Source organism: Mus musculus, chromosome 11 (assembly GCF_000001635.26).
Source record: "Mus musculus strain C57BL/6J chromosome 11, GRCm38.p6 C57BL/6J".
Taxonomy (NCBI): Eukaryota; Metazoa; Chordata; class Mammalia; order Rodentia; family Muridae; genus Mus; species Mus musculus.
Window position 1 is genome coordinate 86,252,797 of NC_000077.6, and position 19,530 is coordinate 86,272,326.

At 40.2% G+C, this 19,530-nt stretch overlaps 2 protein-coding genes, 1 long non-coding RNA gene and 1 other non-coding gene across 15 annotated transcripts in view; 2 read left to right on the plus strand and 2 right to left on the minus strand.

Annotated features, from left to right (window-relative positions):
• Ints2 (integrator complex subunit 2) overlaps positions 1–4,813 on the minus strand; it is a 46,929-nt gene extending 42,116 nt beyond the window's left edge. Inside the window, exons 1-5 of one of the 12 annotated variants that reach the window (XM_030246300.1) lie at positions 4,709–4,813; positions 4,408–4,619; positions 3,641–3,701; positions 3,227–3,533; positions 2,550–2,688 (exon numbers count right to left, since the gene is read on the minus strand). In XM_030246300.1, coding sequence (XP_030102160.1) covers positions 2,550–2,688; positions 3,227–3,522 — 435 coding nt within the window. In that variant the 5' untranslated portion in view covers positions 3,523–3,533; positions 3,641–3,701; positions 4,408–4,619; positions 4,709–4,813. Of the gene's footprint in view, positions 1–2,549; positions 2,689–3,226 lie in introns of all 12 variants that reach the window. The other 11 variants (XM_006534180.3, XM_006534176.3, XM_006534179.4 and 8 more) reach the window with 11 other exon arrangements.
• Brip1os (BRCA1 interacting protein C-terminal helicase 1, opposite strand) overlaps positions 1–19,530 on the plus strand; it is a 103,084-nt gene that overhangs the window by 51,437 nt on the left and 32,117 nt on the right. The window lies entirely within an intron of this gene.
• Positions 9,372–9,443, plus strand: n-TQttg2. The gene has a single exon. It is a non-coding gene; the product is annotated as a tRNA-Gln (tRNA).
• Positions 14,237–19,530, minus strand: part of Med13 (mediator complex subunit 13) — a 90,564-nt gene continuing 85,270 nt past the window's right edge. The window contains exon 30 of the mRNA NM_001080931.2: positions 14,237–18,322. Coding sequence (NP_001074400.1) covers positions 18,190–18,322 — 133 coding nt within the window. The 3' untranslated portion in view covers positions 14,237–18,189. The remainder of the gene's footprint in view (positions 18,323–19,530) is intronic.

Sequence of the window (19,530 nt, forward strand, 5' to 3'; positions counted from 1 at the left end):
GCCACCCTGGCACCTAGTAAGATTCTGTCCCCCCTCCAAAAAAAAGAAGAGAGGGACAGAGACAGAGGTGGTAAGAGGAATTGATTCCAACCTACATTTTTAGAGATACTTAAAATTAAAGGATAAGGCAAGCTAAGAAACAGTATAGAAATGTTGTATGATACGAGCGTGGTGGCTCACGCCTTTAATCCCAGCACTCGGGAGGCAGAGGCAGGAGGATTTCTAAGTTCAAGGCCAGCCTGGTCTACAAAGTGAGTTCCAGGACAGCCAGAGCTACACAGAGAAACCCTGTCTCGAAAAAACAAAAACAAAAACAAAAAAAAAAAGAAATGTTGTATGTATAAACTGTTGATTAAAAAACCGAATATTGGTCTGCAAGGTGCCTCAGCAGGTAAAAACACGTTGCCACACAAGCCTGAAAAACTGAGTGTGACTCCCAGATCCCACAGTGGAAGGAAGCACAGAAAGAACTCATGAAGGTAACCTCTGACCTCTACATATGTGCCAACACAACCATCATACCTACATTCAAAAACCAAAATAAAAGGACTCTTTTAACTGTTAAAGCAGTATGACAAAAAAAGAATTCATTTACCTCTAGTGATCAATAGACACAAAGGGAAAAACAACAAAAAAGCAAACAAACAAAAAACCCACAAGGAATGACAACGTTGAGCCTGGAACAGTGGTACACCCCAGCAATCTTAGCACACAGAAAACTGAGATAAGAAAAGATTAGAAGTCTGAAGTCATCTGAAGAAAATAGGAAGATAGGTCTCAAAGGGGGAGGGAGCAGAAACTTAAAGACAAAAAAAAACATCAAGACAATAACCTCTATGTTCCTTAAATTTCCTATGGTAATATGTAACAGAATTTCTCACATAGTAAGGCCATGTTAGACATTAAAATCACCACAGAAGAAAATGTCTCTTATCACATCCAGGATGTATTTACAAGAGATGTGGGAAAATTTAAGTGTGGGAAAGTTTCAATTAACCATTAGCCAAAGGTCCATGACTTAAGTTACCTTTGTGTGTGTGTGTGTGTGTGTGTGTGTGTGTGTGTGTGTGTGTGTTATTGTGTACATGTATTTGTGTCCTTCATTCACACTGGTGTGTTTCCTGTAAACCCTGATTTGTCTGTGCATCGCCTGTGTCATGGATGATTGTAAGCCACCAGGTGGGGGCTGGAAGCCATGCCGGAGTCCTCTGTAAGACAATTAGTACTGTTAACTGATAAACCATCTCTCTAACCCAATGGGTCCCTCTTTCTGTTGTTTGGTGTGCACACCAAGGTACCTGGCCTGGAGCTTCCAAGGATTCTCTGGTCTCCCACCTTACCATGGCCCACTAGATTACAGATGTACACCATGTACAGATGTTCTAGAGATTCAAAGTCAAGCCCAACAAAAAGGTGCTATCCAACTTAGTCATTTCTACAAGTGAAATGACAGATGTTTAGGGGGCTGGAGAGAAAACATGGCTCAGTGGCTAAGAGCACTCCTCCCTCTTGCAGAGGATCTAGGTTTGGGTCCTGGCACCAACATCATGGCTCCCAATCAAAGACTCCAGTCCAAGTTATCCTGTGCTCTCTTCTGAGCTCTGCAGACTCCGGGCACTCAGAGAGTACACAGATATATATACAAGCAAAACATTCATGCACATAAAATAAATAAAAATGTAAAAATTATTTTGATGATCTTAAAAACAATTATATCAATTCCGTACACACACAAAAAGAAAATCCTGCCAGGCAGTGGTGGCACACGCCTTTCATCCCAGCACTTGGGAGGCAGAGGCCAGCCTGGTCTACAGAGTGAGTTCCAGGACAGCCAGGGCTACACAGAGAAACCCTGTCTGGAAAAAAAAAAAATACTGAATAGTTGGGTGTAGTGGCACACACCTTTAATCCCAGTACTGGATAGCAGAGGCAGGTGGATCTGGCCAACCTGGGCTATAGGAAAGTCAGAACTATACAGAGAAACTCTATCTCTAAAAATAAAAAATAAATCACTTCAGTCTTTGAAAGAACACAAATCAAACAGAAATACTAGCAGAACATGTAACCTGCCTGCCTTCTTGCTGATATTTTTTTACTATTTTCTTTTTTTTTTTTATTTATTTATTTATTTATTTATATGTAAGTACACTGTAGCTGTCCTCAGATACTCCAGAAGAGGGCATCAGATTGCATTAAGGATGGTTGTGAGCCACCATGTGGTTGCTGGGATTTGAACTCTGGACCTTCGGAAGAGCAGTCGGGTGCTCTTACCCACTGAGCCATCTCACCAGCCCTTTTTACTATTTTCTAGATGTAAATATTAAGTCATGGATATTGTGAGATGAAAAGGGAGTTTTTGGGCGTGGTGGTACATGCCTTTAATCCCAGCACTCTGGAGGCAGAGGCAGGCGGATTTCTGAGTTCGAGGCCAGCCTGGTCTACAGAGTGAGTTCCAGAACAGCCAGGGCTACACAGAGAAACCCTGTCTCGAAAAAAAAATGCAAAAAAAAAAAAAAGAAAAAAGAAAAGGGAGGTTTTTTTTAAAGCACCTTGTTCATAATTGCCAACAATTCACTCAGCACAAGCCGCAATCGACGAGGGGAATCACTGTGTTCAAACTCTAGTGTCAGCCCATGCTGAAGCTGTGATACCAGGATGCTCTCTCCACTGCCTCCTCCAAGTTTATGCCTAGTGAAGTCCAAACATGGGAAACACATTAAGACACTGGCAAGGCAATCCTTTCCTGCAATAATCCACTCATTGTAAATGGTTTCCATTCCTCCGAAACACTGTTTGTCTATATATTGCAAGAGCTCAGAAACTGTAAATTAGTAATTGCCACAGACTTCAGTAACAATAGCTTTCAGATACACAAGGGACATGAAAGGATACAAAACCAGCCTGGAGTCTGGGGGGGGGGGAGTGGGGAGCAACGTAATTTTAAAAGCTCAGTCATTCCCATAAAACCTTCCACTCTAGAAGACTTTCTCCTCCTCAGTCCCCACTCAGAGTAACTGACCTAATATGTAGCTAATCTTCTCTGAGCAACATTTTATAACACAGAAAGCAGCTCTTAGGAATTTAACTAGAAAAGACCTCTGTCAAATGCTTCTCAGACATTACTCTCCCTTTGCTGGGGGAGCTCTGACAGACCTGAGCATCATTACAACCCCCTCCTCTGGAATATCAAGTAACTCCCAAGTCCTAACACACAAGTGAACTTTACCTAAGCTGCTGTTCTTTGCTGGCATCTTGTTCTAGAGCGTGGAAGTCCACAGACAACAGTGCAACAATGGAGTTGACAGCTTCCACTCCAGACAGGAGGCGAAGTATAAGTTTCTTATCCTGTGCCCAACTTTGGCTCTGGTCAGCAGGAGCACAAAGTGCCATCCTCACCAGGCAGGGCAAGAGGAGTCTTAATTCCGGATCACTTAAGGACGCCAGGCGGACAACATCCACCTTCTGCATAGCTTCAAAAGCAAAAGGGCTGACAAACTGCAGGCCTGTACCCTCGGGCGTCATCGCTCTCGATCCTAAGGAGTCCAAAACAACAAAATGAAAATCGGTATCTACTTCCCACATATATGACAACCTTCTTTAAAATCTAACAAAGTATACTAAATACTTAGTAGGTCCTTGCATTGGCAATGTTGTTGGCACAATTAAAGCTCAGGTTTCTGTCTCTATGTTTCTACTGACATCTGGAAGATAAGAAGGAAAACTGCAGATTAATGTTTCTTCTCAATTTAGAGATCATTTGCTCTAATACTTTGTGTCCCAGTGAACCCTCCTACCCTGAACACAGCCAAGACTTCCCTCATTATGCCCATTACATGAGTTCCATGAAATATGGAGAGAAAATGAACGGCTGCAGCCAGATCTCTTTCATTTTACAAGCCTACCAGATAAATATAAATATCAGTTGGGCTTCTCTTTCTACCTCCCAACTACATGGAAACACTGGTAAATCATCTCACGGGCCAAAAGTAATGTCAGAGGCATGGTTCTGAAAGCCACAACGCTATTCCGTACCCCTATTGTTATAGAGGTAGATGTGTATGTACAGTCAGCTGAAGGAGTTAAAGAGAGTCTCACTTGGGCACTGTGGTTTTGAGTAAATTTTCAAAAGGTAGCAGAAAAGAGAGGTGACATGGAACAGTTAACAGAGACCACTCAGTCTTAAGACCTACTCCCTAGCAGAGCTGTGGACAAAGAATCGTAGGCAGAAATGCTGCTGTTTCAATAGTAAGCGCTGGTCTTTTAACAGTAGAGTAAGCTCAAGGCAGAGGTGACAGGACTCAGGGGTCTCTGCCAGGCAGCAATGAGAATCGAGTGACCCGGGCTGCGAAGAGTCAGGCGGACTTCAGACAAAGCGGCACTTGGGCCCGAGAAGCCGACGCTTCATACCTTAAGATCAACCCTCCAGCCTCAAGGGACCCACTCGGATTCCGCCTCCGAGAGCCAGACGAGGCAGAAATGGAGAGCGCGGTCCGAAGTTGGGCCTAGGTGATTATCCAGATCCCCAAACCCCGGCAATGCCCGGAGTCGACTCAGGCACCAAGAACTCTGACGCTGGCACCAACAGTGCCGTCGACAGAGCGAGAATCAGAATGGGGACACTGCAAAAAAAAAAAAAAAAGTAAAAAGGAAAGGGAAAAAAAAGGGAGAAGCAACCAGGAGAGAGGGGAAAGCAGAGACTTAGTTCAACCTGCACCCTGCACCTCCATTCATCCCAAGCTTCTGGCACGCGCCGGCCACCGTACAGCACTGAGAAGACGTCGGCGGCGATAAGAAAAGCCAGCTTAGGGCCGCTCTGCGCATGCGCAGGCCCGCCCCTTCCTCCGTCACCGCCCTCCCCGCTTCCGAAAGCGTGGAGTGTTACACTTTCTTGTTTTCCAGAGCTTTTCTCTTGGAACCTTGTCAGATGAGTTCCTAAACGGTCAGAGCGAAATCCCGACCCCCGAACCAATTATCGCGACATTTAAATAACAATAATGTATTAAATGGCAAAAGTTGTCCGCTCTGTTCCTCCACAGAAATTTGCCTAATGGAACCCGATTGCAGCCTCCTTTAAACCCCTGCCGGTGCGGTCTAGAAAGTTCTAGAATCCCAAGACCTGTGTGTAGGGGAATTTTAAAAGTAATGAAGCCGGGCAGTGGTGGCGCACGCCTTTAATCCCAGCACTTGGGAGGCAGAGGCAGGCGGATCTCTGAGTTCGAGGCCAGCTTGGTCTACAGAGTGAGTTCCAGGACAGCCAGGGCTACACAGAGAAACCATGTGTCGAAAAAAAAAAAAAAAAGTAATTAATCATAAGTCTATACACTAAGGCCAAAGTGTAATAACTTTTCATTATTTAGTTTTATGGTGTGTACCCAAATTATAAGCGCATGCTACCACTTCCGGCTTGCATTCGAGGTTGGTTTTGTTTTTCAGACAAGGTATATGTGGTCCTTGTTGGCCTGGAGTTCATTATGTAGACAAGGATGACTGGTACTTGACACAACCCCTCTGTCTGCCCAGGGCTCATACTAGAGGCTCTATGTTTGGTAGCTTTCTCGGGTCTCGAGGTTACAAAAATCCTATTCAAGAGTGAATTTTAGGAACGAATTCAGTGGAACCTTCTCAATATTATATGTGGCACTTGTGAAAGAAAATCAAAACTAAAGTCTCACCATCTTAAAAATTGCAAGTCTATTTATCTCATAATAAATGTTCTGGAGACAGCGCCACACTATGTAGTCCAGGCTGCTCTGAACTTCTGCTTCAGCCTTTCAAATTGTGGAATTATAGGATTGTGCCATCTTCACCAGCTTACGTTTTTTGTTGTGGTTGTTGTTCCTGGTTCACCCAAGGTTTGCATGACCTTGCGCGCGCGCGCGCGCGTTTGTGTGTGTGTGTGTGTGTGTGTGTGTGTGTGTGTGTGTGTGTGTGTGTGACATTTGTGCATGTGTTTACTTGTGAGAAAAAAGAATAACTCATGGAAGCTCATTTTCTCCTTCCACCATGTATGTCCTGGGACTTGAATTCATGTCATCTGGCTCAGCGACCAACACCTGGCATGCTGTGCCATCTGTCAAGCCTCTGAACTATTTTATTAAAATGCAGCTTTTGGGCTGGAGAGATGGCTCAGCGGTTAAGAGCACTGACTGCTCTTCCGAAGGTCCTGAGTTTAAATCCCAGCAACCACATGGTGGCTCACAACCATCCATAATGAGATCTGATGCCCTCTTCTAGGTGTCTGAAGACAGCTACAATGTACTTAGATATAATAATAAAGAAATCTTTAAAAAAAAAAATTCTGCTCTTCAGAGGACCTGAGTTCAGTTCCCAGTACCTATACTTGTGGCTCCAAAACTCCAAGGGGTTTGACACCCTCTTCTGGCCTCTGCAGGACACACACACAATAGTTTTTCCTTGTTTGCTTGTTTCCTTGCTTGCTTGGCTTGGCTTGGCTTGGCTTGGCTTGCTTATTAAATATTTCTGAGCAAATGTGGCGCCTTTCAACCCAGCACTTGGGAGGCAGAGGTAGGCAGATTTCCTGAGTTCAAGGCCAACCTGTTCTACAGAGTGAGTTCCAGGAAAGCCAGAGTTACACAGAGAAACCCTGTCTAGAAAGAAAAGAAAAAAAAAAGTATTTCTGGAGCCAGAGAGATGGCTTAATGGTTAAGAGCACTAGCTGATCTTCCAGAGGACCAGAGTTCACAAGGCAGCTAACAGTCTGTAATTACATTTCCAAAACTCTCTTCTGGCCTCTATGGGCACTGAAGACATATTGTACACAGAATATGCAGGCAAAACACCTAAACTCAGAAAAAGGAAATAAATGAATATTTAAAAACAAAAAAAAAAAATTGAGCATCCTTCAACGAATTACCAACCAAGACAGGATTTGTGTGTGTGTGTGTGTGTGTGTGTGTGTGTGTAGCCCTGGCTATCCTAAAACTCAGAAGACCAGACTACCCTTGAACTCAAAGAGCTCCACGTCTCTCTGCCTCCCAAGTGCGGGACTAAAGGTGTGTGCCTCCACCACCCAGCTTGACTGATCATTTCTTTTAAATTTTTTTCTTCAAGACAGTTTTTTTCTGTGTGTCCATGACAGAGTGCTGTGATAAAAGCCCTGTACTACTACCACTTAGCTTACAAAAAATTTTTAAAATATTTCTAAGGCTCTCAGAGAGGGAAAATCTCAGAAAATAAACTCAGCTTTCAGGGTAGAGAATCAGCAAAGGAAACAGAAAAACTGAGATGTGATACAGTGTTTCTCAAATTATCCCATTTGATTCAGAGTAATACCTTTAGTACTGTGAACCAAAATATATGCAATCATCTGTAACTATTATGTATCATATATAATCATATGCCATAGATACCCAATGTGGTCAAATGTAGATGGTAACAAATGTCTTATACACATAATACTTGATATATTTCCTATTATTGGAAGGAGATATAGTGAGGAGTTATAGGTCTTGTTATATGTGAAGCCTTAGCACTCAGGATCCTACCACTTCAGCTTTCCAGTTCTTGAAATTACAGATGTGCACCATCAAGTCCAATTCTGCATATTTTTTTAAAATGTAATTGAAATAGATTTCACAATTACAAAGCATACAATTATTGGTTGGGTTTGGTGGCATGTGCCTTTAATCCCAACACTTCCGGGGCACAGGCAGGATCTCTGTGACAGGCAGGATCTCTGTGGGTCATGGATCCAGTCTCAAAAGAGACAGGAAGACAGAGAGAGAAGAGAACTTATTTGTAATTTCAGCACACACAGGCTGAACTTCAAAATGACTGTCTCACAAAAAGGGGAGAGCTGGAAGGATCAAAACTAAGAGATTAAACAATTTAAACTTCCTGAGTAGCCTTTTCACAGGAAAAGAGAAAGAGGACTCAAGGCATTGGTTTGATGGACTAATAAGAAGAGCTCACCTAAGAACAAGGTGATATTTCAGATCAGGGCCATGCACGCACAGCCCACCTCAAGAAACAGAACAGTAAATGAGCCCAGCCTGAATGACTCAGAAGTGAGTGCGGAAATGTCCCTTTCTCATTGTCCCCCTTGCTTCGTTTTTCCTTTCAGTCACTGTGAGCACAGCTTGAATTCTTAAGGCAAAAGTATGGAGGTCGCACTCTTATCAACTTAGAAGTCTTTCAAATCATGAAAACAATGCTTGCCAAACTATTTGGGTAATCGTACAGAATTTGGCCACCCTACTGAAAAAAACAAAACAAAACAAAAAAAAAAAACAGCCATCAAGTTTGGAGTTTTAGGCCTGCAGTGATGACACAGGCCTTTCATCCCAGTACTTGGGAGGCAGAGGCAGGCAGATTTCTGAGTTCAAGCCAGCCTGGTCTACAGAGTTCCAGGACTGCCAGGGTTACACAGAGAAACCCTATCTTGAAAATCCAAAAAAAAGAAAAAAAAAATTGTTTGGAGTTTTAATTGTGTCCTCACAGTTTGACTCCTTAAAGAAGGTAAAATCAGCTTTCACAAATACCTTGTAGTTCAAAAGTTTAATTATATTATCTTCACAAATAGTAAATAGTTCTTTAAAGTAGGAATAAGTCTATTTGTTTATGTTACAACTTTGATTATCTCAAATTTGATTATCATACAAAACTGAAGAAACAATCTCTTTTAATGACTACTGTAGTACGAAGCCCATTTTATGCCCAACTATGACGATACTTTATAAATTCTGTGATGGCATTTCTTTTTAAATTTTGACATCTCTGAATCAGGCTTATCAGTAGTGTTGTTTTACTTGGTAAAATTTCCCCTTAGTGGGACACAAAGGTGTCATAATTATTGAAGGCTTAGATTAGGTGAAACATTGTTCATACATTTTGTTTAAATCAAGAGAAGACTTTACCAAATTAAGTGAGCATCCTTTTGACTGGCTGGCTGACTCTGATTTACTTCCTCTCCCTATCCTCAGAGGAATAAACAAGAAGAAAGCACGTGCTACAAGTGATGGTTCAAGAAATTAAAGATTGAACTACTCAGTACTCTTGGGAAACAGTAACAATGTTTCAGAAATACAAGGATCTAGCAGCCAATTCATCAGAGTGAGCAGGGAGCCCAATGGAGGAGTTAGGGGAAGGACTGAAGGAGGTGAAGTGGCCTTATCTGTTATCAATGGGAGGGGAGGCTCTTGGTCCTGTGAAGGTGTGATGCCCCAGTGTAAAGGAATGCTAGGGCAGTGAGCCTGGAGTAGGTAAGTGGAGAGGGGAGCACCCACATAGAAGCAGAGTAATGGGAAAAGGGATGGGGGGGGGGTTGCAGAGGGGAAACTGGGAAAGGGGATAACATTTGAAATGTAAATAAATAAAATATCCAATTTAAAAAAGAAGCAGCAGTAGCAGCAGGACCCATGGTGTAATGGTTAGCACTCTGGACTTTGAATCCAGCAATCCAAGTTCAAATCTCGGTGGGACCTCTTTGAACCTTTAGGGCTAGAGAAATAGCTCAGAGGTTAAGAGCACTGACTGCTCTTGCAGTCCTGAGTTCAATTCCCAGCAACCACATGGTGGCTCACAACCATCAGTAATGGGATCTGATGCCCTCTTCTGGTGTGTCTGAAGACAGCTACATAAAATACAATAAATATTTTTTTAAAAAATGAAGAAATACAAGGATCTTAGAAGACACCTCTCACAATGGAAAACGGTTAACACATATGCCTGTCGTCTCATCCCTCAGAAACCTGGAGGGCAGAGATAGCTGGAGCTCTAGCAAGAATGTTTCAAAAACAATAAAATCCCCACCCTTCTTCATGCATGTTTGCTCCTATAACCTGTCAGTTTATCAGTGCTCCCAAACAGCTCATTTGCTGCTAATTTCTGGAACCGACTTCGTAACATATTAAAACTGTTTAGATTGATTTGATTTGATGAGTGTTTTGCCTAAAATCTTAAAAAGTAGGAAAGCACCAGTTTCGACTCTTTTGTTTCTTTGCATTTTCCAAAGATTTCCCGGACTCTTTCTGTCCACCACCCAGAACATGAGTCAAGGAAAACATAGGCTAAATGTGTCCTCTGATTTCACTCTATGTTGCTTTGTCTTAAATCTGATAATACTTCAGGCTGATCTTTTTGCCAGAATGGGTAGAGGAATGAAGGAGGGAAAGCTAGAGAGGCACTACATTTTGTCTCTAGTTTTGCTAGGAACTATTTAAAAGTGCTTTCAGACACCTTTAACATCTCTTTCTTGTAAGCTTTGCACTCTGCAAATGAAAACTCAAAGTAACTACAATATTAGAATTTTATTTATAGGTAAAACCCACATTTCAGCTAAGTCTTGGGTTATAATAAGAGGTTGAAAGTATTCAAGAATAGTTCAACATCTTAGTAAAAGATGACATGTGCTACATTCTGCCTGTAACAATGGTTACCCAAATAAACCCCGTTTTGTGTCTTTCTGGAGCTTTTTGGTGGAGACAAATAGTTGCAGAGTACAAGCTGGGAAGCAGTGTAGCAGATGCACAGAGGGTGTTATAAATGGCAGTATGACAAGGGAACTTCATCTGAGGTATATGTGGAAATGAACTTAGATGCTAAACAGGCTAGGAGGAAACCGAGGACCCTTTGTGAAGTTACAGAAGGAAACAAGGCTTGATACTGGTTTTCTTCCTGATATCAAGATATAAAGGGATTTGGTGACTAACACTCCAGGAGGAGAAAGACCAGGTAAAGAGTTTATTGCAAGCTAGGTATTGGTAGTGCAGGCTTATAATCCTACCACTTATGAGACTGAGGAAAATTTATGGAGAATTCAAGGTCAGCATGGTCTGTAACAAGAGATTGAGACTATGTCTCAAAATAATTGTTTCTTAACGACCAACCCAAATAAAGTAGTTTTACCTAATACTTGATATGCTTAGGTCAAAAGAGTACATTTGACAATCAATACACTGACCAATAATTTACAGCCAAATAATTACAATTATTTGGGATTTTGTTTTCCAGAAAGGTCTTGCCATTTATTCCAGCCTGGCCTCAAACCCAATGCCCTACTTAGTTTCCTAAGTACTAACAATCCCCAGATGTTAACTTGTTTTCCTTTGTGTCTTTTTTGAGACAGTCTTGCTACATAGCCCAGACTGGACTGAAACTGTCATCCTCTTGCCTTCTCTGGGATTGTAGACTGGCATCTCCATGTCCTTGTAAACAACTAGCAAAAGGCTTCAAAGATGAGATTCTTATGTTCTATAGAACCTTACAGATGGCAGAAACAAAGAACACTATAAGAACCAGATGGACTTTGTGGATAATTCATGCTATAAAGACTTTCTCAGAACAAAAGAATCCAAGAGCCAAGGTCTATAGTTAGGCATTCTGAACTCAAGTCTAGAAACACTACAAGTTTTGAGAGCTGTAAACTTCCTTTTTTCCACCCCTGTATAGTAGTAGGGCAGGACAAAATAAGGTCGTCTTTGGCTTTTATCTATACAAAAGGTCATTCTTTGTGTGTGTGGGGGGGGGAGGGGGTCTAGACAGGGTTTCTCTGTGTAGCCCCCTGGATGTCCTGGAACTCACTTTGTAGACCAGGTTGGCCTTGAACTCAGAAATCCGCCTGCCTCTGCCTCCCCAGTGCTGGGATTAAAGGCGTGCGCCACCACGCCCTGCTCACAAAAGGCCATTCTTTAATAAAGTTTCTCTGGGCCAGTATTGGAGGGTGGGGAGGAGGGGAGTACTTTTTTTTAAAATCTCGTTTTTGGCTGAAGAGATGGCTCAATCAGCAAAGTGCTTGCCATACAAGCATGAGGACCTGATTGGAGCCCAGGACTCACGTTAAAGAGCCAGGGGTGGTGATGAACAATTTACCAGCACTGAGGAAGAAGAAAGGCGGAAAAATCAGAGGATTGCTGTAAGCACCAGGTCCCAGGAGAGAGCATGCCTCAAACAAAACTGTGTACAAACAGCACCTTAGAAACAACCATCAACATAGTTCTCTAGCCTACACACACGCACACACACATACACACTGTATTAACCTGAACACATCCACACACACATAACAATCCGCTTCTTTTTTTCCTCATGCAGAATTTCTGTTTGCACTCATACCCAAGAGGTCTTGAGTCTCTGGACCAGGATCGGCACCCTCCTACAGTATAGACTAAAAATGAGAATAACAATAGAATAGTGAGCAGCTCAGGAATATACACATTTTAGACACTTTAAAAAATCCTTTCCCCATGAGCCAAAAACAACATTTTCTTCTTTATATTGTTAAAAACAAACAAAAAGCTGGCAGTAGTGGTGTATGCCTTTAATCCCAGCACATCAGAGGCAGGAAGCTGTCTAGTTCGAGGCCAGCCTGCTTTACAGGTAAACTTCCAGGAAGGCCAGGGCTGCACAGAGAAACCCTGCCTCGTTTCTTTTTTTTCTCTAAGATTGAGTGTTCGCCAGGCATAGTGGTGCATGCCTTATCCCAGCATTTGGGAAGCAGGTGGACCTCTGTGCATTGGAGGCCAGCCTGGTCTACAAACAAGTCCAGGACAGACAAGGCTCTGCTACACAGAAAAACCCTGTCTCAAAAAAAACAAAACAAAACAAACAAACAAACAAACAATCACACACCCCCATAAGCAGACCAGGAGACATCTGGGATCTGAGTTACATGCTCTTGTTCTTCCTATGGGTGTGTAGGGAGATAGGGAGCCAGAAGACGCACTGCAACTTGCTGTTGACAGGCCACAAATCCCGTAATACTCTGTTAAGCAAAGCCTAGGCATTTGCGTTCAACATGATTAATAAAGTGATTTCCACTAATAAATGACCATAATTCTCAACACTTTTGTAAGTTATTTATACGTAATAGATTGAGTCCAATTCAAACTGTTTCGTTTCATCTAAATTGGATTTTCTTCATGTAAATTTCTCAAATTATTTTCAATGACTACATAGTATAACTCCAACCATTTCTTAATTTATTAACAGTCTGAAGAGAAAAATAGTATTCTTTCAGTTCACCTCTCAAATCCAACAAATTCATGTGTGGCTATCAACAGTGTGCTACTGACACCAAAAGATCAAGACAGTGTCCAGGATTGAGTTTCCTGCTCCTTGAAAATGTTTGCCATTTCTCACATGCTTTTAACTCCCTGTATTCGTTACTTTAAAGAAATTCATATGGAAAGCTCTGACAGGAAAGTTTTCAAAAGAAAATACTCATAAAAGGAACCAACGACCATTCTTAGACTTCAGTCTTGGCTTATGACAAAATCATGGCTCACATAGCTCCAATAGAGAAACTGTGTTTGCCTAGGGGTGAGTAAGAGAGATCTCTCCAAACAACTGGTATCACTAGGAATAAGTATAAACACCTTATGCATAGTTACTGAAAGAAAAAAAGCATTTCCTTTGCAAACCGCCCAACAGTTACTTGAGACATTGTTTGCATTGCTGGAGACTGAGGCCAGAGTTTTGTAGTTAGGAAAGTGCTCTACCAATGAGGTCTAAGTTACAGTGCCCAAAGATTGGCTCTGAGTACTGTAAACCACAATTGAAAAGATGTATGCAGTTGTCCAAACAATGAATATTCTTACTTGTAAAAATGCTTAATTTGCATGGCTCATAGAGAACAGTAATAACAAGGTAGAAATGAATCAGAGGAAAATTATAAGAAATAATTTGAGATACAAATTTCAATGCCATACACCATCATTTATGAAAGCTTTTGAAACTCTTGGGAGAAAGTTTTTAAATGATCATAACTTTTGCTTAAGTCTGAACAAAACATTTTATACCACTGCCTACGGGACTAATGCACGGCTATTTTAATGCATGATTCATATTTTAATATTTAACTTTTTCCTTATGATTCAAACATGATTAGGTGATCATACATACACACCCAAGACACAAAGAAAAACACTATTATTATTTCAACATAACTATTTTGACTGAATAATTAACACCAAATTGTAAGACAAAAAGGAGCTTGGGTGTGTAAACACACACACATCACCAATACTGGGTGTGGAGAACCAGCATTCTCTTTTAAAAATTATTCAGAGCTGAGATTAGTGGTGCATGCAGTCCTTTAATCCCAGAACTTGGAAGGCACAAGCAAGGAAATCACTGAGTTCAAGACCAACCTGGTCTCCATAGCAAGACCCTGCCTCAAAACCACCGTCCCCAAGCAAATGACACAGAAAGAGCCCTGCTGCTAACCATGGGGAAGCTGTAAGGAGCTTGTACTTTCCACAGAATGAGACACCACAAGGAAGGCTTCATGAATAATTTATTCCATTTGAAGTTTTGTTTTTTGTTTTTTTTTTTTTTAAAAAGTATAAACTTTTTCATCTCCTCAATCACAATTTGTACAACTCAGTGTTATGGCATTCGGCGCAATAGTGTTTGTTCCTTAGTCTCTTTTAAAATTGTTTGTCATGTTAAAAAGAAAAGCAATTGGACCATATTAAATGTCACTGCTAAACAACTTAAAAACGCCCCTTCATAAAGTGACCAAGTTATTCTCAGAGGGTTGATGCGGACATGTTCAGTAATGATGTTACAATTTGTAGTTTAAACTCAGTAACTTTAAGGTCCACAAATCCAGTTTACTTTAAAAACTAAAGCTATTTTAAAACTTCAAGAATATCTCAACCTGAGGAGTATTGTAGGTCCCAAATCCAGTTTTTTTAATTTATACTCCACAAAAGAGAAGGGGGGGGGAGAGAGGGAGAGAGAGGGAGAGAGAGAAAAAGAGTGAGTATGAGTGAATATGAGAATGAGAATACATATAAAAATTTAAACCACAGTTCTGGGCCCATGAAAACACTAAGATATACCAAAAGGTAAGCTTTTCCCACTGATTTGGAGAAGATGGGACAAAAAAAAAATTGTTGAACACATTTTTTCCTAATTTTAATTAAAATAAAATATTAAAAGAAAACCCAGACCAAAATGTCAGTCAAGCAACAATGAATGTCTCAACAGACTAATATGCAATGCCATAGTAGGTGGGAAGAGGGTCTAGGATGCGATAGCATTTAAAGACTTTCTTTTACCCTATTCAATCTGAACATCTGAAATAATTCGACATAGTATTTTGATATTACAGTATTAACATAGTGCTTGATTAAAGATCTGCAAATCTTTGTAGTAACACATTAAGTTAAAAAATGACCTCAGAAGGTAAATATGAAGACGAAAGAGCATTTTAATACAGTGATCTGTGCCATACTGACAATTGAAGACGAATACAGCTGAGGATAGTTGACTAAGTAGTAAGAGCTTAATTTTAGTGGTTTAAGAAAAGTTTAGAAATATTTAAAAATCACAAGCTAGTTTAAAATTTAAGGATTACATATAAGTACACTTGGTGGCCCTCTGGCCAAACAATAAGGTGTACAGAAATGTATTCATACAGTGTTAATTCACAGTCCTGATAACTGAATGGCTTGCATAAGAAAGGTATGGCTAGATGTTGCAGACTGGCTGGAAGCAGACATTATATAACTCATCTTTTAAAATGCTAAAATACTGACCTTTCACCTGCTTCAGAATGGATTAACTGCACACAAAACAGGTTATTAGCACTGAAATGAGGAAGTCAAGGTGTTGGGAATTCACTGGGGAAAAGTGTGCAAATTTGTTTACCTACTCAAATAAAACGATTAATGTACTGTGACAGTACATTGATAAGTTAGATCTATCATCCTGCATGAAAGGCTTCACTTCTTCTTCTAATGGCTATTTAGTTACCTCCTATTTGAGCAAAATCTGATGTGTAAAGGGGAGAAAAAAAGGAAAGGAAAAAAAAAAAAAGCAAACCATGACTCAATCCTGTATATTTGGGACTAGTTCCTGATTCCTAGGTAAGAAGAATTGTATGCTGGGTCCCTGCTTATGGCTACATGGAAGAAAATGTCAGGGAATAATCTTGTTAAATCTATTTCAAACTGAGGTATGGTTGTCACACATTAGTAATTTTAAACTGAGATTATAATCTTTTATTTTTCTTGAGTAATTATTGAGCTAAGAAAATAACAAGGATAGTTCTTAATAGAAATTCCAAATAAGCATCTTTTTTCCTCAAATCTCAAGTCCCACCAAGAAAATACAGAAGAAAATACGTCAACATAATCTGTGGTGGTGTTAGCATAATTTAAAAACAGAGACGTGATCTTTAGTTTAATATCAAAATATGCTCAACATTTGGATTGTTCTATTAATGTTAAAGGAATAATTTGAAACCTTGTTATTAACTGTATTTCTTTATAGAAAAACAAGAGTTGGTAATGTTTTCATATACCCAATTTAAAGAAGATTACTGTAAGAAAGTATTTTTTATGCTAAGCAACATTAAATGTATATTATTTACAAAACAGGATTCAGTTTAAAAAAAAAATACCGAGTTAAGAGTTTTGTAAATACAACTGATTTTGTCCTTGTCAACAATGGATGAATATACAAGTAGGAATTTTGAAAGACTGCTTCCAAGAAAGATAGGTAGACTTGGCGACTGTGAGTTCAAGTCAGCAATGCAGGCATGAGACTGGCTGGGCTCTCGTGAGCAGCACTGTAGAAAGGAGTTTTTCAGGGGTAAAGCCTGCATAAAAGCAGTTATCTTGGCATGTGCAAACAAGAAGGGGGAAAGCTGGATTGAAGGAAAGGGTGAATTAAAGTCCCTAAAATTCAAGTCCCTTCTTTAGGGAGGTGAGAACCTCCTTGGCATGTGCCCTACTTTAATTTGAGCTGTGTCATAGAAAAGTACAGACTCTGGTGTTTGGGACTGCCATCTCCAAACCAAGAAAATTCAATAAATAAAAAAGTCAAAGGGAAACGTTTAGAAAATGGTTCATTCACTAGTGGAACAGAGTCTGAATACCAGAATTCACTGAGGATCTATTTACACCACAGTTTGATTGCACACACACACACATATACACACACACTCTCACTCTCTCTTTCTTTCTCACTCTCTCTCTCTTTCTCTCTCCCCCCTCTCTTCCTGCCATGCTTATGCATACTCTCACACGCATTCCCAATCTTTAATTTAAAAATAAAAAGTAAAACAATCAAGAGTGACTGTTCTTAAAATAATTTGTAAAATGCCTAGAGCTGGGCTAAATTTCAACCTTAGAACAGATCCTGCAGGAAATTTCATAATTAGTACTATCCCCATGCCTAAATGTGCCACTGTGAAAACTGAAAAGAATTTAAGCATGTAACATTAAACACCAAGATTAGTGTAAGCATTCAGTAGCAAATGTTTTCTTGTAAAACTAAGTTTCTTTCACTGGAAATGGCCTGAAATATTAGTCATAGCCCTAAACCATAGTACAAAATATAACTCAAGAATTCTCATTTTATTCTAAGTTATTCCACCTAACAATATCACGTATGTATATTGCCATCATGTTATTCTGTAAAGGTGTGATATATAAAATGCTGTAAGACCCGGTACCTTTTCAGTTTATAAACACAGTGAACTTCATTACTGTACATGTACTCTGCAACTACAGCTTAGCTGTAAATCTTCCACACACAATGGCATGGACATTATTTCCCCTCTATCCCTGTTAAACTGTACATTGAGACAATACAAATTTACTGTCCACCCCACCCCCTTACAAAAAAATAATACTCTAAAAGCAACCCTACTGCAACGTTTTAATTAAGACGATTACATATATTTTAGACCAATTGCTTTAAAGCAAGAAGGCAGTATAAACCTTCTAGGAAAATTTTTATAAAAGAGGTTAAGAAATATAAGACAATTTATACATTTAAAAACTTACAATAAATAAGAGATGCAGGCATTTTTGAATACTAGATACTATATCCAATACAAGAACATCCTGATGTTCTAAAGCCATATGTTGGAATTCATTGTTCCTCATGTTCCTCTCCATGCTTTAATATTCTTTAACATTAATGGGTACTATGGCTCATTACTTTTCACAAATACTGTGACTGGAAAAAAAAGGTTAATTTTTGCTACGAAAGTGTTATAATACGTTTTGAATAATCAGTCATCATCCTAAAGAGCTCAGTAAAGTCAATGAAAAATAGGGTTATAGCCCCGCCCCCCAAGTCAAAACAATATTTGTTGAAGTAATAAGAATTAGACCCCATCACAAATGACTTCCACTGAGAACTGTAACTTAATCTTGCAGCAAAATATCCTTTCTTCCCGTTCTTTCCTTGCGTAATTCCATCAAACGAGGATCACAGCATATTCATGATGAAGTTATATAACTGATTCAGCACCACAAAATGAACTGGGAGACATGAGCGTCTGTCCTGGACTGCAGGGTCACAGGTTAGCCATGAGAGTGCATTGTACTGTTCCAAAACAAACCTGAAAGCGAATAAACTGTGTCAATCCATCTCATTCAATATACACTTGGATAGTACTTTCAAGACTCAAAGAGGTGTGTGTGTGTGTGTGTGTGTGTGTGTGAGAGAGAGAGAGAGAAAGAGAGAGAAAGAGAGAGAGAGAGAGAGAGAGAGAGAGAGAGAGAGAGAGAGAGAGAGAGACACCCTTTGCTGCCTAAACAATGAGATGACATCAATACCACAACCACAGAAACCCTCTTTGCTAAGAATTTCATACTGTAGCACATGTTAGCCTCAAACTCACAGAAAGCCTTCTGCTTTGGCCTCCTGAATGGCATCATGCCTAGCCAAAGTCACTTTATTTGTTGTTTTGTTCTATTTGTTTGCTTTTTGTTTTATTTGTTTTAAGATGGGCTAGTTTCAACTTGTAATGATTCTCCTGTCTAACCTTCCCAAACATAGCTCTGACCACCAAACACAGTCATTTTCTTAAGAAGAGCAGCAGAGCCAGACATGGCAGCACAAGCCTTTCATCCTGGCACCGAAGAGACGAGGCTGGTGGATCTCTGTCCAAGGCCTATTCTGAGTCCAGGATAATCAGAACCCTCTCAAAAGAAAAAATAAAAAAGCACGTGTGCGCAGTGACAGAAGTGGATCAAGCTCTGTTAAGCACAAGGAAAGCCTGTCTCCAGGCAGCCCAAAGGAATACAGTGAGACCCTGTCTCAAAAAATACGCAATGAAAGAGTAACATATAAGGAATAGATCTCACCACATAGGAAGTTTAAAGCTAGCCTAAGATACATAAGACCGCTTTTTGAATGAATGAGGTGGGGAGAAAAAAACTCAAAAACGTATTCATTTTAGAAAGGTATTCATTCTCAATAATTTAACGAGGTTGGGGCTGGAGAGATGACTCATGCTTAAAGTACTACTTTTCCAGAGATCCAGAATTCAATTCCCAGTACCTACATGCCTGCTAACAGCCTAGAACTCCAGTTCCAGGGTATCTGATGCCTTCTGGCTTCCAGTGGCACTGCATGTATATATGGTGCAATGGACATGTATGCAGACAAAAGACCCATATATATATGGACATAAAAAGAATAAAATTGTTTTTAAGAAATAATAACTAAATGGGGTTTTAAATGGAGTTTAGCTCAGAGGTAGAGCAATTTACCAAGCCAGCACAGGCACTATGCTTTGTCTATATCATGAACGGGGGTGGGGGG